Raw genomic sequence first — 24,901 nt, 5'->3', positions numbered from 1 at the left:
TGTGCTGGGTGTGTGTGTGCTGGGTGTGTGTGTGCTCTGCTTGTGTTCTGTGTTCTGTGCTTGTGTTTTGTGATTGTGTTCTGCACTTGCATTTTGTAGTTGTATTTTGCAGTTGCATTTTGCAGTTTGTCTTGTTGGTTGTGTTTTGTGGCTGGGTTTTCATGGTTCTGTTTTGTGGTTGTGTTCTGCAGTTGCATTTTTTGGTTGGGTTTTGCAGTTTTCATGGTTGTGTTTCGTATCACTTCCCAAAGCTGAGGCAGAGCAAGAAATAAGTGGAAAAGCCAAGCCAGTGCCACAGTCAGAATCCCCCAGGGTTGTCCTGTCCAACTGCTGGCCCTGCCCAGACACCCCAGCAGTCCCTGTGCAGCCTGGAGCATTGTCCAGGGCTGAGGACAGGAGCTGCAGCAGGAATTCCTGCTCTGTGCTTTGCTCTCTCATCCCACTGGCACAGCTCAGTTCATTTGAAAAGCACAAGGCCATTCTCCATTTCTCCATGGAGATCTGCTTGGAGCAAGGATTCCAACCTGCCCATGGGCCTCCTGTCTGTGAGCACCCCCAGCTTTCAGATGGCTGATAAAACATCTGTGTTTGCAGGAACTTTGTTAGTTGTGGATCACTAAAATATCTTCAGTTTGGATATTTAACTTGTAATAGGACACTCAGGTTAATGAAAGTGCTTCATCTTTACATGATAGGATTTTTCCTGGTGGTTTCTGGAACACAGGGCTGAGGCTTTGGGAAGGAGCTGAATGAACAGCTGTGCCCATGGCCTCACTCCAAGGGCTGCTTTTCAGGTTTATTCAGCTGAAACTGGAGCGTGCCACCCCTGCAGAACGTCAGCTGGTGTTCAATGAGATCCTGCAGGCAGCCTATCAGCTCATGGTGGATGTGTTTGGGAATTATGTCATCCAGAAGTTCTTTGAGGTGAGTCTGCCCTCCCCTGAAGCTCTTCTGGGGTTCCTGCTGTGCTCAGGTGTTGGGTGAGCCTGGAAAACCCTTCCTGGAGGCTGAAATCCTGGATAGCTGTCAGCACTGCTGTTGGGTCTTTCCTGAGGGGTGGGACTCAGATTCTTCTGAAAAGTAACACTTGGAGAAGCAAAATGTGTCAGGGTAGACAGCAGGGTATGCAGGAGATCTAAATTTGCTGTGGGAAGTGGAATGGGGTTGGAATGAGCTGAGCCTTAAGGTCCCTTCCTGCCCAAACCACTGTGGGGTCCTGTGAGGTGCAGATGCAGCAGAACCTGTCCAGGATGCTGTGCTGAGCTCAGAGCTCCTGCACTTAGGGACCAGTGACAGCAGCTGCTGGAAAAGGGTTGTGTCCCTCCACCCTTCTCTCTGGACGCTGGTCTGGTCCTTCACATGATGTTCCTGGTGCTTCTGCCCAGTAATTGAGAATCAGAGTCACAGAATCTCCTGAGCTGGAGGGACCCACCAGGATCCAATCCAACCCCAGACAGCCCAGCAGTGCCACCCTGTGCATGCCTGAGACATTGTGCCAGCACTCCTGGAGCTCTGGCAGCCCTGGGGCTGTGACCTGTCCAGGGCTGGTGCCTGGCAGGTGCCACCCTGGTGGCTCCAGCCCCTTTGGGCTGCGCCAGGCAGACACAGAGCAGGTCTGGCTGTGTGAGGGTGACAATCACCCTGCTGTCCCCAGGGAGGGAGGGCAGTGCAGGGGAGGGTGTGTCCCTGCAGTGACAGCTGTGTGTGCCAGTTTGGCAGCCTGGAGCAGAAGCTGGCCCTGGCAGAGCGCATCCGTGGGCACGTGCTGTCGCTGGCGCTGCAGATGTACGGCTGCAGGGTCATCCAGAAGGCCCTGGAGTTCATCCCCCCAGACCAGCAGGTAATTGTAAGTTTCAATTTTAACTTTCTTCTTGATGTTTGATGTTCCTGAGCTGTCCCCTCCTGTCCCTCCTGTGCCTGCTGTTCCCTTGCTTTGGTGCTGTTGTTCTTGTGTGTGACGAGTCCGTGCCACCTTCCTTGTTGTCGTTGTCACCTCCTTGTTCCCCTTCCCTGGCCTTGGGGCTGCTTCTCTGTGAATTCCCTGTGTGTGTAGGGAAAACTGAGAGTGAGGGTGAATTAAAAGAGATTTTTAAATCCCTTGAAGGAAGAGTTTTGCCTTTAATATTCACTGAGCTGTTGCTATGTGGGTCAGCGTCCTGCTCTCCTGCAGGGAGATGGATGAGGAGCTCCTCGTTCTGCCTTGGAGAGATGTGGCTGATAGCCCCACTCAGAGTTCATTAATAAACCCTTCCTCAGGGGTGTTAGGAACAACGAATTGAGATGAAAAATATGCTGGGCAGGCTGGCTCAGGGAGAGTTGGGAGTGGTTGTAACAGAAATCTCAATGTAGGTTATGAAATTAAAAATATGAAAGAGGCTTTAGGAGAAGTCTTTCCCTTTAGGCTGAGCCTGAGCCAAGTGTGTCAGCAGGGCAGTGCCCAGGCTCCAGCACTGCTGCTCCAAGGATTTACTGTCTCCTCCAGAGTGGCTGTTTTGAGTACTCAGTGCTTTCAGAGTTCCTGGGTTTGATTCAGTTACAAAACTGAACTCACCCAGATCTTGTCAGAGCATTAAAATGCCCCAAAGTGTCATTTCTGTTTGTGAGTGGGGCTCCCACCCTGCACATGGGGTATATCAGTCATGTCTCAACTTCATTAATTCCTTAATTATCACCTGTGTAAAATCCCAGCAAGTTCTGAGCCCAGAGCTGACCCTGTTTTAGTGACAGGTGACCCTGATACCCAAAGAGTTTGTGAACTTTGTGCATTTTAGATTGGCTTCTCTTTGAGGGGAGCAGAGAGGAAAATGGGGAATGGACAGGAAAGCTGTGTCTCAGTTAGGATTTCTTTAATTTGGATTCTTGGAGGAGGATGCTCATCAAGAAGGAGGGATTCATCTTCCTAGAATGCCAGGATGGTTTGGGATGGAATTGAGCTCCAAGAAGGGGGGATTCATCTTCCTAGAATGCCAGGATGGTTTGGGATGGAATTGAGCTCCAAGAAGGGGGGATTCATCTTCCTAGAATGCCAGGATGGTTTGGGATGGAGTGGAGCTCCAAGAAGGAGGGATTCATCTTCCTAGAATGCCAGGGTGGTTTGGGATGGAATTGAGCTCCAAGAAGGAGGGATTCATCTTCCTAGAATGCCAGGATGGTTTGGGATGGAGTGGAGCTCCAAGAAGGGGGGATTCATCTTCCTAGAATGCCAGGATGGTTTGGGATGGAGTGGAGCTCAGGCTCCTGCTGCAGGGACCCTCCCAGCACACCAGGGATGTCAGACTGGGATTTTCCCTGCTTGCTTGTGTCTCCCAGCCATTGGGCAGCCCTGCTGCTGTGCCATCCCTGGCAGTGGCAGCTGTGCCTCTGGCAGCTGGGGATGCTGGTGGTGCTTTCTGTTTGTCTGCTGCTCCTGTAGAACGAGATGGTTCGGGAGCTGGACGGGCACGTGCTCAAGTGTGTCAAGGACCAGAACGGGAACCACGTGGTGCAGAAGTGCATCGAGTGTGTGCAGCCTCAGTCCCTGCAGTTCATCATTGATGCCTTCAAGGGACAGGTGAGGCCCTGCCCAGCTCCTGCTCCCTGCTTGCAGCAGCCTCAGGCTGCCTGGGCCTTCAGCTGCTGGGGATTGTCAGTTTTACAACCATTTGGTGCAGCCACATGGGAGAGTCCAGAAACTCCTTGGTCACATCCCTGGTACCATTTCTGGGCAGATCTGTCAGAGTAAAACCTCCTTGCACAAGTCTGTTCTCCTGGAATATTGAGTATTTTTGGGTGATGAGGGAAAACGAGGCTCTCCCTCATCCATCTTCCCAGTGAAGGTGGTGAGCAGAGTTTTGTGCTATTGAGGTACCTTAGTCATGCCTAAACTTCATTAATTCCTTAATTATCACCTCACTTGTGTAAAATCCCAGCAAGTTCTGAGCCCAGAGCTGTTCACTAAACAGTGACAGGTGACCCTGATGACCCAAAGAATTTGTGAACTTTGTGCATTTTAGATTTGTTTCTCTTTGAGGGGAGCAAAGAGGAAAAAGGGGGATGGACAGGAAAACAAAGTTTCATTGCAATCCCTGTCTGTGCAGGTGGCTTAGAGGAATGCTGAATGCTGATCCCCAGGGGCCTCAGAGCAGGGAAAAAACAGGACTTTCATCTAGAAATGGGCAATTGTCCTTGACTCTTCCTTTTTTGCATTTTTATTGGTGTCCTCTCCTGAATTATGTCCTGGGTATCAGTTGTGTTTGGCTTTACTCTGCCTGCCTCAACTCCCAGTACAAAAGTTTTTTGGGTGTTCCCAACCTCAATTTAATTGGCTTTGCAGGGGCACTTTGAAGTTTTGCCCCAGGGATGTGAGGACAGCCAGGGGCTGTTCCAGCAGGAACCAGCAGAACAAGCAGGATTCTGGCTGGAAACTTGCTCCTGGTTAGAATTCAGGCTTGGATTTCCCCTGGGAGTTTGGGAAGGCAGAAACACCTCTGGGGGCTCAGCTGATGGTGCTGACATTTCCTTGACCAGTTGTCCCAGTTTTATCTGAACCTTCATATGGCAGATTAAGCTTAGCACCTGCAAATGATTTTTCTGCAGTTAATTGCACTCCAAGCCCTGTTTCCCTGCAGCATTTACTCACCAGTTATTAAAAATGTGTGACTGTTGATTTAAACTTCAGTGCTTACATTTGCTGCTGTTGTTAAATCAAAGTAATCAAACAGGACTTTGTGCTTCAGACAGAAAAGGGAGCAGCAATAACAAAGTGTGTCATGTTCTCACCCACAGATCTGCTAATCCATTAGAAATGAGAAAGGTTCTTTGTTGTCACTTCTCCTAAGCACTGTTAAGGCTTTTAAACAAATCCAAGCAGTTGAGGAAAATCCTTTGCTGTGCATTTTTAACTTTTCTGGCTCATAGCATTTCTTAAATAGCTCAAAATTTGTGCTGTTGGGCAAACAATGTGCTGGAATCATTTGGGAAGACTAACCAAGCTTCCAGCAATGCTTGGTTGTCCAGGTTATTTCTTTTTTTTTTTTTTTATGAATCAAGAGGTTTTACCATTTGTTTTTCATGGATGGGGAAGCTGAGGCTTCCCCAGGTAGGGATGGGATGTGCCTGGGTGATCCCCATGGGTGTTTGCAGCTGCAGCTGGAGCTGCATTCCCTGCAGGAATCCTGGCAGCTTTTGGGTTCCCAGGGACTGAGGGAATGTTGCTGCCTATTGTATTTGCCCTGGAATTATTTGGGAAGGATAACCAAGCTTCCAGCAATGCTTGGTTGTTCAAGGGTTTGGGTTTTTTAATGAATCAAGAGGTTTTACAATTTGTTGGTTTTTTTATGGGATGTGCTGGGATCCTGGTGGGTGTTTCCAGCTGCAGCTACAGCTGGCATTCCCTGCAGGAATCCTGGCAGCTTTTGGGTTCCCAGGGACTGAGGGAATGTTGCTGCCTGTTGTTTGTGCTGCCCCAGGTGTTTGCCCTGTCCACGCACCCGTACGGCTGCCGGGTGATCCAGAGGATCCTGGAGCACTGCCTGCCTGAGCAGACCCTGCCCATCCTGGAGGAGCTCCACCAGCACACAGAGCAGCTGGTGCAGGTCAGTGGGGAGGGGCTGCAGTGTCCCCACTCACTGCTGAGTGCTGGGACAGCTCCTGCAGAGCCCCTGTGGCAGCATTCCCACCTGGAAAGGTGTCCTGGTTTGGAGGACAGGTGTCTGCCAATAAAGGCAGAAGATTCTCTTTGAAATGGAGAATGTAAACCCCGTCCCTCCTAATTATTATTATAATTCTGAAATGAAGGGGCTCTCAGGCAAAGAGATGGGAATTAGGAATAACAGTTCTTTACTAGGAAAATTAAAATAGAAATGCAGTATTACAAAGAACAATCCCAAAACCCTGCCAGAGTCAGAATCCAAGCTGACACCCGTCAGTCAGTCAGGGTGGTGGCACAGTCCCATTCCATGGTGGCTGCATCCTCCTGCAGTGGCAGATGTGGTTCAGATGGAGCAGTGCTCCTGGAGAAGGTGCAGTTTCCTCTGAAGCTCCAGGGATGATGTGGAAAGGTCTGGCTTTCCTCTGGAATCCAGTGGAAGAAGGTGCCTTGGTGTCCAAAATCTCAGTTTTTATCTGGGTAGGAAAGGCTTGGCTCCTCCCCTGGCTGGAGCATCTCCCAGTGGGATGATGGAATTTTATCAGTCATGCACTGGGACTCAGTGGCCATGAACAGGAGATATCTCCTGGAGGGAGGATGGGCTGTGGGAAGATAAAGATGATTGCCCAGCTGGTTTAAAGATGGCCCATTAGCAGATAATGTGTGCCAGGAGATCAGGGGCACTGCCCCACCCGGGTCAGCAGATGGGGACAGAATTCACATTGCTTGTCACAGCAACCCAACAGAAAAGGGATGGGAATGAGCACAGCAGGCAGGAGTTCCATCAGCACCTCCCCTTTGGCCATGGACACAAGTCCAGGGGGTGCCAGGGGTGTTGTCACCTCTTGTCACCTCCCTTTGAGGAGGCCCCATGTCCTGGTGCCTCATCCAGTGCAGGGAGGAGCAGGAGGGGTGCCCAGAGCTGGTTACTCCAAGGAAAAGGAGGTGCCAAGTCACTGGGATTCTTAAAAAGATTTGGTTCTGTGCTCATCCCCCTCCTGGCTGCCTTCCCTGCTCCCTGGGGCTTGTGGCTGTGCCAGGGTTTTACATGGATTCTGCTCCTGGGGCTGTGCTTAACCAGCAAACCCTGTCCTGGTGCAATTCCCAAATTCCCCCTCAGATCCCAAAGCACAAACTGGGGTGAAAAATGAGCTGGTGCAGTTCCCAAGTGCTGTGTGCTCAGTGCTGGGAAGTGGGAAGAGGTTGGGCATGGACATCAGGCCATGCCTCTGCTACCCTGAACTGGAAAATAAATATCCTGTGATCTGAAACTTCCTAAATTCAGAACAGTGTACCATAGCCAGACCCATGGCTCACTCCTCCAGGTCATAGGATTTGGTAGGTTTGAACCTGGAGAAAAAAACTGGGAAGAAGCAGAATATTGGCATGTGCAAGGACATAATTTTGAGTTCTATAAATAACACAATTTCTACAAAAATGCATCATTTTACCACCTTAGAATGCACATTTTTTTCTGAAATAGCAAGTACCAATCTGATTTGTACAGCAAATCCCATAATTAATCTTTACTGAACTTTTAACTCTGAATGCACCTTGGGGAATCAGTGTGCTGGGAATGTTTGTGGCCCATTTGTGCACCTGTTGAGCCCTGCTGCTGTGTCCCCAGGATCAGTATGGGAATTATGTTATCCAGCACGTCCTGGAGCACGGCCGGCCCGAGGACAAGAGCAAGATCGTGGCAGAGATCAGAGGCAACGTGCTTGTCTTGAGTCAGCATAAATTTGCCAGGTAGCAATTCCTTCCTTAAGTGGGGTGTAGACATATCCCAGAGCTGCAGGAGACTTAGGGGTGGGTGTAGGGGAGGTGAAAATGACTTTAATTCGTAAAGAAATGTTGTTTATGACAGTTCTAAACTGGGCTGTGTCAGCCAGGTGAGTGTGTCATGGAGGAGGATGGAGATGTGGAAGAGTAGCTCTGATCTAGGCTCCTAAATTGAACCAGGAATTCTTACCTGATTTATTTTCATGGGGTTTAAGTTGTCACTGCCCCTTGGATTATAAGAACATTCACTGCTCTGGGATGCTCTGTCCAGCCATGGGGGATTTGGGAAATCAGTGCAGCAGCAATCCATCCCAGTTTTCCCAGAGGAATTTCCACTCACAGCATCATTCCCAGCTTTTTGCTGGGTCCCTTTTGAGTCACACTCAAAAGTCACACACAGCTCCAAGGGGAGCTGCAGCATTCCCAGGTGCTGCAGAGCCACATGTGGGTGGAGCAGGATCCAGGAATTTGTGGAGTCAGGACACAGCAGTGCTCCCCACGTGTGTGAGTCCCTGCTGGATGTGCTTCCAGCCCCTGAACATGAAGGCTGAGCTCTTCAAAGGCTCAAAATTCCCCCTTTCTCTGATGAGAATACTCATGGACACGAGGGAAGTGGAACATTAATGAGAATTAGGAGAGCCTGGTCTTCACGTTGTTATTTCAGGTTCTTCCTCCCTGCTTTGCCTGGCTCCTTTTTCCCAAAGTTCCTTCAGCTGGAGCATTAATTAGTGGAGGTCCCTGAGCTGAGCAGAGCTGCTGGGTGATGCTGTGAGTCAGGCAGGGCTGGGGGATGAGCCCAGCACAGCTCAGTCCCCTTTCATGTACCCTACTTCTGGCTCTCCAGAGAGCTCAGGCTGCTCATTAATATATTCAGGAATTTCAGAAATTCTCTGCTTGGCTGAGATTTCTCATTCCTGAACGAGCATTTCCATGTTGTTCTAACTGTGGATGTTCATTCCCACCGTGTTCCAGTGTGGAGAAAATCAAAACAGCAGCTTGGCTTCTCTGTTGGGAGAGTGGACACTGACCTGAACTGGTCCTGTTCCCAAATTCCCACTCAGATCCCAAATCCTGTTTGATATTTCTGAGCTGTGCCAGCACAAATCTCCTCCCCTTGTAGCAGCACAGGAGATCTTCATAGGGCTGGGTGAAAAGCTCTGAGAGACATTCCCTGTACAGCTCCCTGCTGCATTCCCAGTTCCCTGTACAGCTCCCTGCTGAATTCCCAGGTCCCTGCACCCATTCCCAGTTCCCATTCCCTGCTCCATTCCCATTCCCAGTTCCCTGCTCCATCTCCAGTTCCCATTCCCATCCCATTCCCATTCCCGGTTCCCATTCCCTGCTCCGTTCCCAGTTCCTGCTCCACCCCCATTTCCACTCCCATTTCCCATTCCCTGCTCAATTCCTATTCGCATTTCCCCATTCCCAGTTCCCATTCCCCATCCCCATTCCCAGTTCCCATTCCTAGTTCCCATCCCCATTGCCAGTTCCCATTCCCCAGTTCCCATCCTCATTCCCAGTTCCCTTCTCCATCCCCATTGCCATCCCCATTGCCATTTCCCCATTGCCAGTTGCCATTCCCTAGTTCCCATTCCCCATTCCCACCCCATCCCCATTCCCACCCCCATCCCCACCCCCATTCCCACCCCCATCCCCACCCCCATTCCCAGTTCCCATCCCCCAGTTCCTATTCCCATTTCTCCACTCCCATTCCCATTCCTATTCCCATTCCCAGTTTCCATTCCCACCCGCATTCCCAATTCCCACCCCCATTCCTATTCCCAGTTCCCATCCCCACCCCCACCACATCCCAATTCCCAGTTCCCAACCTCAGTCCCCATCCCCATTCCCATTCCCCAGTTCCCATTCCCCATTCCTGTTCCAATCCCCATCCCCATTCCCCAGTTCCCATTCCCCAGTTCCCATTCCCAGTTTCCATTCCCCAGTTCCCATTCCCAGTTCCCATCCCCATTCTCAGTTCCCATTCCCAGTTTCCATTCCCATCCCCATTCCCAGTTCCCGTTCCCAGTTCCCATTTCCCAGTTCCCATTCCCCAGTTCCCATTCCCAGTTCCCATTCCCAGTTCCCATCCCCATTCCCAATTCCCATTCCCAGTTCCCATTCCCAGTTCTCATTCCCAGTTCCCACTCCCATTTCCCCAGTTCCCATTTCCCAGTTCCCATTCCCCAGTTCCCATTCCTAGTTCCCATCCCCATTCCCAATTCCCATTCCCAGTTCCCATTCCCAGTTCCCATTCCCAGTTCCCATTTCCCAGTTTCCATTCCCCAGTTCCCATTCCCAGTTCCCATCCCCATTCCCAGTTCCTGTTCCCAGTTCCCATCCCCAGTTCCCATTTCTCAGTTCCCATCCCCATTCCCAGTTCCCATCCCCATTCCCAGTTCCCATTCCCAGTTCCCATCCCCATTCCCAGTTCCCGTTCCCAGTTCCCATCCCCAGTTCCCATTTCTCAGTTCCCATCTCCATTCCCAGTTCCCATCCCCATTCCCAGTTCCCAGTTCCCATTTCCCCAGTTCCCATTCCCAGTTCCCATCCCCATTCCCAGTTCCCAGTTCCCATTTCCCCAGTTCCCATCCCCATTCCCCAGTTCCCATTCCCAGTTCCCATCCCCATTCCCAGTTCCCATTCCCAGTTCCCATTCCCAGTTCCCATTTCCCCAGTTCCAATTCCCAGTTCCCATTCCCAGTTCCCATTCCCAGTTCCCATCCCCATTCCCAGTTCCCATTCCCAGTTCTCATTCCCAGTTCCCATTCCCAGTTCCCATTTCCCCAGTTCCAATTCCCAGTTCCCATTCCCAGTTCCCATTTCCCCAGTTCCAATTCCCAGTTCCCATTTCCAGTTCCCATTTCCCCAGTTCCCATCCCCATTCCCATTTCCCAGTTCCCATTTCCCCAGTTCCCATCCCCAGTCCCCGTGCCCCTGGCAGTCCGTGTGACGCGCTGCCGTTGCAGTAACGTGGTGGAGAAGTGTGTGACGCACGCGTCGCGCACGGAGCGCGCCATGCTGATCGACGAGGTGTGCAGCATGACCGACGGCCCCCACAGTGCCTTATACACCATGATGAAGGACCAGTACGCCAACTACGTGGTGCAGAAAATGATCGACGTGGCAGAGCCGGCCCAGAGGAAGATCGTCATGCACAAGGTGACAGCGACAGCCCCTGACACTGGCACTGACACTGCCCTTGCTACTGCCCCTGCTACTGCCACTGCCCCTGCTACTGCCACTGCCACTGCCACTGCCCCTGCTACTGCCACTGCCCCTGCTACTGACACTGCCCCTGCCACTGACACTGCCCCTGCTACTGACACTGCCACTGCCCCTGCTACTGACACTGCCCCTGCTACTGACACTGCCCCTGCTACTGCCCCTGCTACTGCCACTGCCCCTGCTACTGACACTGCCCCTGCCACTGCCCCTGCTACTGACACTGCCCCTGCCACTGCCCCTGCTACTGACACTGCTACTGCCACTGCCCCTGCTACTGACACTACCCCTGCCACTGCCCCTGCCACTGCCCCTGCTACTGACACTGCCCCTGCCACTGCCCCTGCTACTGACACTGCCCCTGTTACTGCCCCTGCTACTGACACTGCCCCTGCTACTGCCACTGCCACTGCCACTGCCCCTGCTACTGCCACTGCCACTGCCACTGCCCCTGCTACTGACACTGCCCCTGCTACTGACACTGCCACTGCCCCTGCTACTGACACTGCCCCTGCTACTGCCCCTGCTACTGCCACTGCCCCTGCCACTGCCCCTGCTACTGACACTGCCCCTGCCACTGCCCCTGCTACTGACACTGCCCCTGCTACTGCCACTGCCCCTGCTACTGCCACTGCCCCTGCCACTGCCCCTGCTACTGACACTGCCCCCGCTACTGCCCCTGCCACTGCCCCTGCTACTGCCCCTGCCACTGCCCCTGCCACTGCCCCTGCCACTGCCCCTGCTACTGACACTGCCCCTGCTACTGACACTGCCCCTGCCACTGCCCCCGCTACTGCCCCTGCTACTGCCCCTGCCACTGCCCCTGCTACTGCCCCTGCCCCTGCCACTGCCCCTGCTACTGCCACTGCCCCTGCTACTGCCACTGCCCCTGCTACTGACACTGCCACTGCCCCTGCTACTGCCACTGCCCCTGCCACTGCCCCTGCCACTGCCCCTGCTACTGACACTGCCCCTGCCCCTGCCACTGCCCCTGCCACTGCCCCTGCTACTGACACTGCCACTGCCCCTGCCACTGCCCCTGCTACTGACACTGCCACTGCCCCTGCTACTGACACTGCCACTGCCCCTGCCACTGCCCCTGCTACTGACACTGCCCCTGCCACTGCCCCTTCCCCTGCTACTGCCCCTGCCACTGCCCCTGCTACTGACACTGCCCCTGCCACTGCCCCTGACACTGCCCCTGCTACTGACACTGCTACTGCCCCTGCTACTGACACTGCCCCTGCCCCTGCCCCTGACACTGCCCCTGCCCCTGCTACTGACACTGCTACTGCCCCTGCCCCTGCTACTGACACTGCCCTTGGCACAGCCCCTGACACTGCCACTGCCACTGCCCCTGCCACTGCCCCTGCTACTGCCTCTGCTACTGCCCCTGACACTGACACTGGCACTGACACTGGCACTGACACTGGCACTGACACTGCCCCTGCACCTGGCACTTCCCCTGCCCCTGCCACTGGCACACTGGGCGTGGGAGAAATGGGCTGAGGGTGGAGCCAGGGCTCTGAGGGTTGGGATGTTCCAGTAGCTGGAAGGTGGGAATTGCAGAATGGGTTGGGTTGGAAAGGACTCAAAACTCACCCAGTGCCACCCCAGGGATACTCCCACTGTCCCAGGGCACTGCCAGGGATCCAGGGGCAGCCACAGCTGCTCTGGCAATTCCATCCCAACCCTGCCCACCCTCCCAGACAGGAATTCCTTCCCAATATCCCATTCCCAAAATCTCCACTTTCCCAGTGGGAGCCATTCCCTGTGTCCTGTCCCTCCCTGCCTTGTCCCCAGTCCCTCTGCAGCTCTCCTGGAGCCCCTCCAGGCCCTGCCAGGGGCTCTGAGCTCTCCTGGAGCTTCTCCTCTCCAGGTGTCCCCCCAGCTCTCCCAGCCTGGCTCCAGAGGGGCTCAGCTCCAGGTGCTGCTGGTGCTGGGGGCCCAGGGAGCCATTCCTTGCCAGTGTCCCACATGTCCCTGCCCTCTGAGTGAAGCCATTCCCTTGTCTGTCACTCCATTCCCTTGTCACAAATCCCTCTCCAGCCTCCTGCAGGGACCCAGAGCTGTCACTGGGGTTCAGCTGCAGCTGCTGCTGGCAGCAGTGCCCGTGTCCCAGTGACCCAGTTCTGCACCCAGCAGGGGCTGCAGTGCTGCCAGTGCCTGAGCCAGCCAGGTCTGGGGCTGTGTCCCCTCCCTGGCCCTCTGTGTCCCCTCCCTGTGTCCCCATCCCTGTCCCTCTGTGTCTCCTCCCTGTGTCCCCATCCCTGTCCCTCTGTGTCCCCTCCCTGTCCCTCTGTGTCCTGTGGCTGTGTCCCCATCCCTGTCCCTCCATGTCCCCCGCTTGTCCCTTCCCTGTCCCTCTGTGTCCCCATCCCTGTCCCTCTGTGTCCTGTGCCTGTGTACCCATCCCTGTCCCCCTGCCTGTCCCTCTGTGTCCCCTCCCTGTCCCTCTGTGTCTCTTCCCTGTGTCCTCCTCCCTGTCCCTCTGTGTCCCCTGCCTATGTCCCCATCTCTGTCCACCTGTGTCCCTGCGTGTCCCCCTGCCTTTGTCCTCCTGCCTGTGTCCCTACAGACTATGTCCCTGTGGCAGTGTCCCCCTGCCTTTGTCCCTCTGTATCCCTGTGACTCTGTCCCAGTGTCCCTCTGTCCCTGTCCCTGTGTCCTTCTGTCCCTGTCCCTGTGTCCCTGTGTCCCTGTGTCCCTGTGCCTGTGGCTGCCAGCCCCTCCTGTCCCTCCCAAGGCCATGTCCCCTTGCCTGGTGCCACTGTGCAGGTGCCACCTCTGAGCCCACAGCCATTAACCAAATTCTGTTCCTCCCTTAGTTGATTTTGATGTGACATTTCCCAGATCCTGGGATCCCTGAGGCTGGAAAAGCCCCCCAGGCCAGTGCCCCACCCCCACCAGCAGAGCCCTGGGTGTCACCTCCAGGGATGGGGACTCCAAACCTCCCTGGTTTTGCCTGAACACCCTTTCCATGGAGAAAACCCTCCTGATATCCTAAACTTCCCTGGTTTAGCATTACCCTGTTTGAATGCACAACCATCCCAGAAGTTGCTGTTTGTCCAAAATTAAGACATTTGGAATGAAATCTGCATTGCTGCCATCCCCAGGGCCCTGTGCCTGCTGCTCCAAGGGCAGGGAGCTCTGGAAACATGGAATATCTTCATTTTCCTGCTTTTAAAGGTCACATTTGCAGGGCTTTAGAATGGAGGTGGATGGAGAATAACAGGCTTTAACTGGGAGGTGGGACTGAGGGGATTTTAATTTTCCTCAGTGACATTTTTTGGGGTTACTTGATGGAAAATCCCAGGTAGAGCTAGAGAAATGAAATCCTGACTGACCCAGGCATGGAAAAACCAAGATTTATTTATTTTGAATAATGTCAGGTATTCAAATGCTAATGAAGCATTTTTATTACTATATTGAAGCATCCTTGACTAAACCAGACTGATTTTTCTGTAAGAAATGGGAATTTGTGAGGGAGCTGCTTGGACCTGCACATGCATGGAATCAACACAAACAGCTGGAATAATCCTCAGGGATGTTATTTAAGTTTAGGAGCCACTCAGAATCATTCTTTTAACCCCAAATCTGTTTTAGTCCACAAGAAATGCTAAAGGTAATTAAACAAAGATACCTGGCAAGGGATACACCAAATTTATCTGTGACAGAAGGGCCCTGGATTTGTTAATCCATAACAGAGAGTTGTGTATTTAAAAAAAAAAAAACAAACAACAAAACCAAATTATTGTTCCTGACATTCCTTGCTCTCTTTTTCCCATGGAGCAAAGCCTTTGGAATAAAATGCAAATCAGATTATCAGTGAGGCTGTCAAAAATAGCTCAGGGCTGACAGCTGAATGGGCCTGAGTGAATGTGATTTCAGCTGTGATCCCAGGCTGCAGGAAAGGCTGGAAAAAATGGAGCCAGGAGTGGCTGGGGATTGTGGATAGCAGCGGGCTGGGATGGGTTAAAAATGGGATTTTATTTAAGTTTTAAAAAATCCAGTTGAAAAGTGATTTTAACAGTTGTGTCAGTGAAGGGAAGGGATGGAGCTGGAGGAGTGGTTGGGGTTGGAGCTTCACTGCTCCTGTGCTGGGCACAGGGGACATTCCTGCTGGGAATGGGCTTGGAATTGTGGTTCTGGAGTGAGGGTCCTGAGAGGAGCAGGAATGGGAGGGGCTGGGGGCTGAGCTGCTGACAGGAGCACTTGGGGGTGTCAGTGATGGGATTGGCCACCCTTGGAGCACTTTGGGATGTCAGTGATGGGATGGGCCACCCTTGGAGCACTTTGGGATGTCAGTGATGGGATTGGCTACCCTTGGAGCAGTTTGGGATATCAGTGATGGGATTGGCTACCCTTGGAGCACTTTGGGATGTCAGTGATGGGATGGGCCACCCTTGGAGCACTTTGGGATGTCAGTGATGGGATTGGCTACCCTTGGAGCAGTTTGGGATATCAGTGATGGGATTGGCTACCCTTGGAGCACTTTGGGATGTCAGTGATGGGATTGGCTACCCTTGGAGCAGTTTGGGATGTCAGTGATGGGATTGGCCATCCTTGGAGCACTTTGGGATGTCAGTGATGGGATGGGCCACCCTTGGAGAGGAGAAAATGGTAAAATCATGGGATCCTGGAAGGATTTGGGTTAGAGATCCCCTAAATGCCATCCAGTGCCACCCTGCCATGGCAGGGACACCTCCCACTGTCCCTCTGTCCTTCCCTCACACCCATCCTGCCCTGGACAGGCTGCCCACAGCAAGGGAAAGTTCTCCCAGGCTGCTGTTGCAGGAGTATCATAACATTAAAATAACAATTTATCCACTGATCCCCATTCCAGACTGGGAAAGCCAGAGCCAGACACATCCAACCCCAGTCCATGGGGATCCCAAAACTTGTTTGTGGGACTGCAGAGAAATCAGGAAAGGGTTTGCGATGGGAAGGACCTGAAATCCACCCAGTGCCACCCCAGGGACTCCTCCCACTGTCCCAGCTGCTCCCAGTGTCCAGGCTGGCCTTGGGCACTGCCAGGGATCCAGGGGCAGCCACAGCTGCTCTGGCAATTCCATCCCAGCCCTGCCCACCCTGCCAGGGAACAATTCCTGCCCAAGATCCCAGCCAGCCCTGCCCAGGCACTGAGAATCCATTGAGTCCCCAGTGCTGCCCAGTGCAGAATCCCAGTGGGGACTGGGCAGCCCTGCCTGGGTTCTCAGGAGCTGTGGGGTGTGTGGGGCTGTGACCCCTCTCAGGGGAGCTGTGCCCTCACCAAGGGGGGGCTGTGATGGCTGTGATCTCTCAGGGGGGCTGTGCCCTCTCTTAGAGGGGCTGTGATCTCTCTCAGAGGGGCTGTGGCCTCACCCAGGGGGGGCTGTGCCCCCTGTCAGGATGGCTGTGCCACCCCCAGCTCAGTCCCTGTCCCCCCTCAACTCAGTCCCTGTCCCCCCCAGCTCAGTCCCTGTCCCCCCCCCCCAACTCAGTCCTTGTCCCCCCCCAGCTCAGTCCCTGTCCTGTGACTCCTCTCAGGTTGGCTGTCCCCCCCCCTCAGGGTGTGTATCCCCCCCCCCCCCAGGGTGTGTGACCCCCCCAGCTCAGTCCCTGTGTCCCCCCTCAGTGTGTCTGTCCCCTCTCAGGGTGTGTGTCCCCCCCCCTCAGGGTGTATTCCCCCAGGGTGTCTGTACCCCTCAGGATTTGTGTCCCCCCCCAGGGTGTGTCCCCCAGCTCACCCTTGTGTCCCACTCAGGGTCTGTCCCCAGCTCAGTCCCTGTGTCCCCTCTCAGGGTCTGTCCTCCCCCAGGGTATCTGTCCCCTCCCCCAGGGTGTATATACCCCCCCCAGGGTATGCCCCCCAGGGTATCTGTACCCCCCCAGGGTATCTCTCCCCCCCGTGTCCCCCTGTGTCCCCCCAGTTCCCCCCCCGTGTCCCTCAGTCTCCCCCCATTGTCCCCCCATGTCCCCCCCGTGTCCCCCCGTGTCCCCCCAGTCTCCTCCCCAGTCTCCCCCCCATGTCCCCCCCATGTCCCCCCATTGTCCCCCCGTGTCCCCCCAGTCTCCTCCCCAGTCTCCCCCCCATGTCCCCCCATGTCCCCCCCATGTCCCCCCATTGTCCCCCCGTGTCCCCCCAGTCTCCTCCCCAGTCTCCCCCCCATGTCCCCCCATGTCCCCCCATGTCCCCCCCATGTCCCCCCGTGTCCCCCCAGTCTCCCCCCATTGTCCCCCCGTGTTCCCCCCGTGTCCCCCCATTGTCCCCCCGTGTCCCCCCATTGTCCCCCCATGTCCCCCCGTGTCCCCCCTGTCCCCCCGTGTCCCCCCATTGTCCCCCCATGTCCCCCCCGTGTCCCCCCATGTCCCCCCGTGTCCCCCATGTCCCCCCAGTGTCCCCCCATTGTCCCCCCGTGTCCCCCCGTGTCCCCCCGTGTCCCCCCGTGTCCCCCCAGTCTCCTCCCCCATTGTCCCCCGTGTCCCCCCGTGTCCCCATTGTCCCCCCGTGTCCCCCTGTGTCCCCCCATGTCCCCCCAGTCTCCTCCCCCATTGTCCCCCCGTGTTCCCCATTGTCCCCCCGTGTCCCCCCGTGTCCCCCTGTGTCCCCGCGTGTCCCCCGTGTCCCCCCCGTGTCCCCCTGTGTCCCCCCATGTCCCCCCAGTCTCCTCCCCCATTGTCCCCCCGTGTCCCCCCGTGTCCCCCGGTGTCCCCCCGTGTCCCCCTGTGTCTGACCCGCTGTCGCGCAGATCCGGCCGCACATCGCCACTCTGCGCAAGTACACCTACGGCAAGCACATCCTGGCCAAGCTGGAGAAGTACTACATGAAGAACGGGGTGGATCTGGGGCCCATCTGTGGCCCCCCCAACGGCATCATCTGAGCAGGGGCTGCTCCAGAGCCCCCCCGAGCCCTGCAGGAGCCCAGCCCACACCACCCGCCAGGGCTGCTGAAAAACAAAATACAAACAACCAAAACCCACACAGAAACAGAGAAAAGCAGAAAAAAAAACCACAAAAAAAAAAAAAAGAGAAGCCTTTGTAAATTTCTTTAATTTTATTATGCATAACATGTACTAATTATTTTTTTTAATTAACTAATTGCCCTGCTGTTTTACTGGTGTATAGAATTCTTGTACATAGGTCTCAGATGTACATGGAAGGCCACATTTTTGTTCACTGTTGTATCTATATTCCAAATGTGGAGACTTTCAGGGTGGTTGGTTTGAAGGCAACAAACAAAACATAACAGGGAAAAAAAAAAAAAACCTTTTTAATTCATTTTTTGCAAATACCTTCCTTGGGGTTTGTTTTTTTTTTTTAATCCTCCTTTTGGCCCAAAAATCAATGAGAAGTTGGGATTTTATTTCAGTGACACCACTGGTAGAATACTGAAAAGAGAAAAAATTCAACTTGCTAAAGTTTGGTTTTAAACAAAGACACCAAAATTCCATTTTTGGGACTTTTTAATGGCTTGATTTCTATTTTATTTGTGACTCTGACAATGCTGAAGGAGGGAGCTTAGCTGGCATTTTGAGAAAACACCAAGATGATTTTAAAGTGGAGGATTTTTGGGATTTTTTTTTAAGCCCACTCCTCTGTTCACCTGGAGAGACACAATTTGATTATTTAGCATGAGGAAAAACAAAAAAAAAAAAATCCAACTCGGCTTTGGTCTTGCTTCTATAAATATATAGTGTATACTTGGTGTAGACTTTACATATATAAAAATTTGTAGTATTTTCTTGTTTTGATGTCTGATCTGTATCTATAATGTACCCTAGTAGTGGAACATACTTCTGACTGTACAATTGTACATTTGTAAACCTCTGTAATGTAAATGTGGAGAAGTTTGAATCGACATAAAACCCGTTTTTTGGTAAGAAAACAGGAAAAAAAAAAGAATTTAGCAAAACCTGTGCATTTCAGTGTATATTCACACCTTTTATGGTCGTAGCATATAGTGTTGTATATTGTAAATTGTAATTTCAACCAGAAGTAAATTTTTTCTTTTGAAGGAAATGTTCTCTTTATACAGCCTAGTTAATGTTTAAAAACAAAAAAGGAAGAAAAATAAACTGCTTGGTTTTATTTGTCACCTAGTTGGACGGTAGAGATCCTTTCTAAATGTTCTACAGACCTGATTCAGTTCCAAATAGTGTTTTTTTGAATCTTACAAAGTAATGTTTTGCTTCTTTTGTGACAGTAAGAAACAAAAAAAGTGCAAAAGTACAGCCCCCCCCTAGTTTTCCTTACAATCAGAGCCCCCTTTTCACCTTGTAAAGTGTGAATCACCTCCCCCTTTTTTGTACAGAAGATGAACTGTATTTTGCATTTTGTCTACTTGTAAGTGAATGTAACATACTGTCAATTTTCCTCGTTTGAATATAGAATTGTAACACTACACGGTGTACATTTACAGAGCCTTGTGTATATTTCCAATGAACTTTTTTGCAAGCACACTTGTAACCATATGTGTATAATTAACAAACCTGTGTATGCTTCTGCCTGGGCGACTATTTTTTGTAACTCTTGTGTAGATTGTCTCTAAACAACGTGTGATCTTTATTTTGAAAAATACAGAACTTTGGAATCTGGCCCTGGGTTTTGTGGAATCGTTTGTTGGAGTTTGGAGCTTGCAGGAAGACAGGAAGAGCAGGAGCTGTGGATTTTCATGGAATAATTGGAATTTGGAGCTTCAGATTAGGGAAGGCTTGGAGCTGTGCTTTAATGGAATGTTAAGTGAAAAAGTGATTTTCATGGAATGTTCAGTTGGAGTTTGGAGCTTCAGTCCAGAGGCAGGACACAGGGAAGGGCTGGAGCTCTTGATTTTCATGGAATAATTGGAGTTTGGAGCTTCAGATACAGGGAAGAACTTGGAGCAGTGATTTTCATGGAATAATTGGAATTTGGAGCTTCAGACACAGGGAAGGGGCTGGATCTCCTGATTTTCATGGCATAATTGGAATTTGGAGCTTCAGACACAGGGAAGGGGCTGGATCTCCTGATTTTCATGGCATAATTGGAATTTGGAGCTTCAGACACAGGGAAGAGCTGGAGCAGTGATTTTCATGGAATAATTGGAATTTGGAGCTTCAGACACAGGGAAGGGCTGTGCTTTTCATGGAATGTTCAGTTGGAGTTTGGAGCTTCACTGTAGGACCAGGTCACAGGGAAGAGCAGGAGCTGTGGATTTTCATGGAATGTTTATTAAGAGTTTGGAGTTTCAGATTAGGGAAGGCTTTGGAGCTGTGCTTTAATGGAATGTTTAGTGAAAAAGTGATTTTCATGGAATGTTCGGTTGGAGTTTGGAGCTTCAGTCCAGGGGCAGGACACAGAGAAGGACTGGAGCTGTGATTTTCATGGAATAATTGGAATTTGGAGTTTCAGACACAGGGAAGCTTGGAGCTCTTGATTTTCATGAAATAATTGGAATTTGGAGTTTCAGACACAGGGCTGGGTTGGAGCTGTGATTTTCGTGGAATAATTGGAGTTTGGAGCTTCAGTCCGGGGACAGGACACAGGGAAGGACTGGAACTGTGATTTTCATGGAAAAATTGGAATTTGGAGCTTCAACCCAGGAGCAGGACACAGGGAAGGGGCTGGATCTCCTGATTTTCATGGAATGCTGAATTGGAATTTGGAGTTTCAGACACAGGGAAGGGGCTGGAGCTCTTGATTTTCATGGAATAATTGGAGTTTGGAGCTTCAGTCCAGGAGCAGAACACAGGGAAGGGCTGGAGCTTTGATTTTCATGGAATGTTTATTGGAATTTGGAGCTTCAACCCAGGAGCAGGATGTGGAGAAGGGGCTGGAGCTGTGCTGGAGGGCTGGAATGGAGAACAGGGAAGGGGATGTTTTTAATGATTTATTTCTGGTTTTTTGTGAGTGATGTGCTGAAGGAGGGAGCTGAACTGATGTTTCCTTGGGGGGCAGAAAACACCCAGAGCTGATTTTAAATTGGAGGTTTGAGAATCCATCCTGAACAGGCTCCCCAGGGCACAGGGATGGGGAATTCTCCTGAGATCCCACCTGCAGAGCTGCCCCAGCCCTGGAACCTCTGCAAGGACCTGGAGCTGCTGGAGAGAGCCCAGAGGAACCCAGGGAGCTGCTGCAGGGCTGGAGCCCCTCTGGAGCCAGGCTGGGAGAGCTGGGGGAACACCTGGAGAGGAGAAGCTCCAGGAGAGCTCAGAGCCCCTGGCAGGGCCTGGAGGGGCTCCAGGAGAGCTGCAGAGGGACTGGGGACAAGGCAGGGAGGGACAGGACACAGGGAATGGCTCCCAGTGCCAGAGGGCAGGGCTGGCTGGGATCTTGGGCAGGAATTGTTCCCCTGATTCTTTTCCCCCCGTGGTTTTTTCATCCTCCCACCCCTCCAGGTTGGTGGTTCTACCCCCACTCATCCCCTGCTGGTCCCATGATGTTCTGGTCTCCCTTATTCCCCCAATTCCCTATTTAGGGAAGTTCCACCTCCCCATTTCCCCCCGTGTGAACAGAACCCCAAAATCAGCCTCTCCTTCCCACCAGTTTCCCTGTCCCTCTGCTGCATTTAAAACCTTTTTCCAGGGGGACATTTGGGCAGTGCTGATGGATCTGGGGACCTGTGGAGGCAGGATCACGTGTGGCCAGGTGATGGAGGGCAAGAAAATGCCCATTGCACAGGAAATGACTGATTTTGGCTTAGCATGTGGAGAGAGTGGCCTGGACACTTCCCATGCCCCATTCCCACCCCTCAGCAGGGCCAGCACCCCTGGGACCCCAGACTGGGGTTGTTCTGGGACCCCCAGACTGGGATTAGTCTTGGTCTGAGAACTCACACTGGGACTGATCTGGGAACTCACACATTGGGAATTGTGATTGGTCTAGGACCTCCAAATTGGGAATTGGGATTGGTCTGGAGCCCTCACACTGGGATTGATGTGAGACCCACACTGGGGTTGATTTTTTTCCCATTTCTGTTGCTGTTAAATTCAGCAGGAGATATAGGGTTTGACACCATTTCCCCCCAGGCTTTGAAGCCCCCCTGTGCCAGCATGTCCAGGGCACTCGTCCTTTGGGGTTTTTGAGCTCTTTGGGTGTCTTTGAACTCTTCACCTCCTTCTTTATCTGCTGGTGCCTGTGGAGCTCAGCCAGCTGAGGTTTACAACGGGTATAAATCTATTTATTAATGTTTAATTCAGCACTGAGCGTTCAAGTCAGGCTGGAGAAGAAGAGGAGTGTGACCAGACTCCGTGTGTTCCCCCAGACTCCCGCGGGTCCGGGCTCAGCCCTGGGTGCTCTTCCCACCCCGAGGTGTTCGGGAATGGGATCGGCTCTGGGTGCTCTTCCCAGCCCGAGGTGTTCGGGAATGGGATCGGCTCTGGGTGCTCTTCCCACCCCGAGGTGCTCGGGAATGGGATCGGCTCTGGGTGCTCTTCCCAGCCCGAGGTGCTCGGGAATGGGATCGGCTCTGGGTGCTCTTCCCAGCCCGAGGTGCTCGGGAATGGGATCGGCTCTGGGTGCTCTTCCCACCCCGAGGTGCTCGGGAATGGGATCGGCTCTGGGCGCCCTTCCCACCCCGAGGTGCTCGGGAATGGGATCGGCTCTCGCCCCGAGCTCCTGGCGCTGTCGGTGACAGAGGGGACACGGCCCGGGAAGGACACGAGTGCCCCTTGCTGGCCCTGCTTCTGTCCGTCCTGAGCACGGCTGGAGAAGGGTTGAGAAGGGACTTGTCACCTCAGCCGGGATCTGCTGGGACACCCCTTGTCCCACCGCACCGAGGGGACACGAGGGGACCCGAAGGGACACGAGGGGACCGGAGCTGCCGCTGCCACCGCTGCCGCAGCGAGGACAAGGACCCGATGGCAGCGCCCTCCGCCCCCCCAGCCCCTCCCGTGGGCTCCGGCAAACCTCGGCACCCTTCAGGAGCCACCCCTGGGTGCCACCCCTCGGCGGGGACCCGCGGGGACCCTGCGGCCCTGGCCCGGTCCCTGCAGGGGTGGCGGCGGCCACGGCGGGGCGGTGCAGCCCCAGCAACGGGACCGCTGAGCGGGGACAGCATCCCCGCCTGGGGACACCCCCGGGACCGGGACCCTCTGAATGGGGACAGCATCCCCGCCTGGGGACACCCCCGGGACCGGGACCCTCTGAATGGGGACAGCATCCCCGCCTGGGGACACCCCCGGGACCGGGACCCTCTGAATGGGGACAGCATCCCCGCCTGGGGACACCCCCGGGACCGGGACCCTCTGAATGGGGACAGCATCCCCGCCTGGGGACACCCCGGGACCGGGACCCTCTGAATGGGGACAGCATCCCCGCCTGGGGACACCCCCGGGACCCTCTGAATGGGGACAGCATCCCCGCCTGGGGACACCCCGGGACCGGGACCCTCTGAATGGGGACAGCATCCCCGCCTGGGGACACCCCGGGACTGGGACCCTCTGAATGGGGACAGCAGCACCAGGCCGGGAACCCCCCACCCTGGGGATCCCCCTCTGTGACACCCCCCGGCCCGACTGTCCCCAATGTCCCTGGGACACCCCCCAGGCCAGCTCAGGCACCGCCCCCGCCCCAAAGCCACCCCCTGTCCCCGGACCCCACATGGACCCCCCCGCATGGGATCCCCGCTGCTCCGGGGCCACCCCACTGTCCCGGGGATTCCCCCCCGGGACCCCCTCAGTGTCCTTGGGCCCCCCTCTTAAACCCCCCAGCCCCCCATGGGACGGCCCCAGCCCCGGAGACCCCTCCCCACCTTTCCCACTCCTATAAATACACTTGAAATAAACTTAATTTGGATTCTGCTGATTACAGGACAATTAAACCGGATGGAGTCACTCAGGTGGGGCCCCCCAGAGCCCCCCGCGATATTTCCCACGCTACCCCCGGGAATTCCCTGAGTTCCGCTCCCAGGGGCAGTGGGATGATCCTCAGAGGGGGATTTGTGGGGGTCCGTGTCCCTGCTCCCCCCAGCCGGAGGTTCAGCTCCGTTTTTAGCTGAATTTGGCTGATTTTCCCTCCTTTGTCCCAGGAAGCTCCCCCGCCTCCCCGAGCCCCTTCCCGGGGCGCATTTTGAGGGTAAGTGAGGGGGTTTAGGAGAATCCGAGTCTGTTTTTAGCTCCTTCACAGGACAGGAGGAATTCCACGTGTGAGAATGGCTCATTCCCATCCCATCCATCTGCTCCCACCCACAGGCACAGCACCCCCAGAGTTCCTCGGGGTGACCAAACCCCCAAATTCAGAGCCGAGCCACTCCAGGGACACCTGGCGGGCGTGTGCAAGTCGCGGTCATGGCCCCGCCCTCTGGTCCCTGTGCCATCCCGGGCTTTTGAGCGGGGAAACTGAGGCTGCATCAGCTGTCCTGGGAGTGATTCCCGGAATGCCCCAAGGTTTTTCCTTCCCATCCATCCCTTAGTATCCCCCCCAAGTGTCCCAAACACCACCTTGGGCTCCCCCCATCTAATCCTGGGTGCCCCCAGCTGCCCCACACCCTCCTCTCTGCCCCTGAATATCCCCAGTCTGCCCCAGCTCCCCCCATACATACCCCAGGCTGCCCCCAGATTGCCCCGGTGCCCTCCTGTACCCATTCCACTGCTCTTCATCTACCCCAGTCCCTTCCATCTGCCCCAGATCCCCCCATCTGTCCCTGGTCACCCCCCAGTCTGCCCCAAATCACCCCTACATGTTCCCCATGTGCCTTCCGTTTGTCCCAGGCTCCCCCCATTTAACCCATGGTCCACCTCATCTAGCCCAGATCCCCCCATGCGCCCCCCAGTTCTCCCCTCACCAACTCCAGGGGTCCCCAGTCTGCCTCAGAACACCCCCTCTGTCCCCATGGTCCCCCTCATCTACCCCACGTCACCTCCATCTATCCCCGGGTCCCCCACCCTGCCCTAGACACCCCCTCATGTGCCCCATGCTCCTCCCCATCTACTCCAGGATGCTCCCGATTTTCCCTGCTCCCCCACCTCTATCCCCCAAGCTCCCCACAATCTACCCCAGCATCCCCCACCCAGCCCCAGGTCCCCTCCCATCCACCCCAGGGTCCCCCTCAACTGTCCCAGATCCCCCCAGTGTGTCTCAAGTCCCCCCATCTGTCCCCAAGACTCTCCCCTGTATGTCCCAGGTCCCCCCCACCTACCCCAGGGTCCCCCATCCGCCCCAGGGTTGCCCAACCTCCCCAGCCCAGCCCCCCCGGTGCCCCCCAGGCTCCTCCCCGTTCCCGGTGCCGTGCCGTGCCGTGCCGGGCGGGGCGGGGGCGCGGCGGGGCCGGAGGGCGGCGCGGCGGCGGCGGCCCCGCACCCAGAGCCCGCA

At 54.4% G+C, this 24,901-nt stretch overlaps 1 protein-coding gene across 8 annotated transcripts in view; it reads left to right on the top strand.

Moving 5' to 3' along the window:
* PUM1 (pumilio RNA binding family member 1) overlaps positions 1 to 19,209 on the top strand; it is a 90,526-nt gene extending 71,317 nt beyond the window's left edge. For 5 of the 8 annotated variants that reach the window (XM_079325787.1, XM_079325783.1, XM_079325782.1 and 2 more), the window contains exons 16-22: positions 795 to 924; positions 1,712 to 1,846; positions 3,413 to 3,550; positions 5,448 to 5,573; positions 7,254 to 7,375; positions 10,378 to 10,570; positions 17,365 to 19,209. In XM_079325787.1, coding sequence (XP_079181913.1) covers positions 795 to 924; positions 1,712 to 1,846; positions 3,413 to 3,550; positions 5,448 to 5,573; positions 7,254 to 7,375; positions 10,378 to 10,570; positions 17,365 to 17,496 — 976 coding nt within the window. In that variant the 3' untranslated portion in view covers positions 17,497 to 19,209. Of the gene's footprint in view, positions 1 to 794; positions 925 to 1,711; positions 1,847 to 3,412; positions 3,551 to 5,447; positions 5,596 to 5,625; positions 5,736 to 7,253; positions 7,376 to 10,377; positions 10,571 to 17,364 lie in introns of those variants that run through there. The other 3 variants (XM_079325785.1, XM_079325784.1, XM_079325786.1) reach the window with 2 other exon arrangements.
* Positions 19,210 to 24,901: the final 5,692 nt, after the last annotated feature.

The sequence above is a fragment of the Erithacus rubecula genome (assembly GCF_903797595.1).
Source record: "Erithacus rubecula genome assembly, chromosome: 23".
Lineage (NCBI taxonomy): Eukaryota > Metazoa > Chordata > Aves > Passeriformes > Muscicapidae > Erithacus > Erithacus rubecula.
Note: the sequence above shows the minus strand (reverse complement) of the source record. Positions and strands in the feature narration are given on the sequence as shown.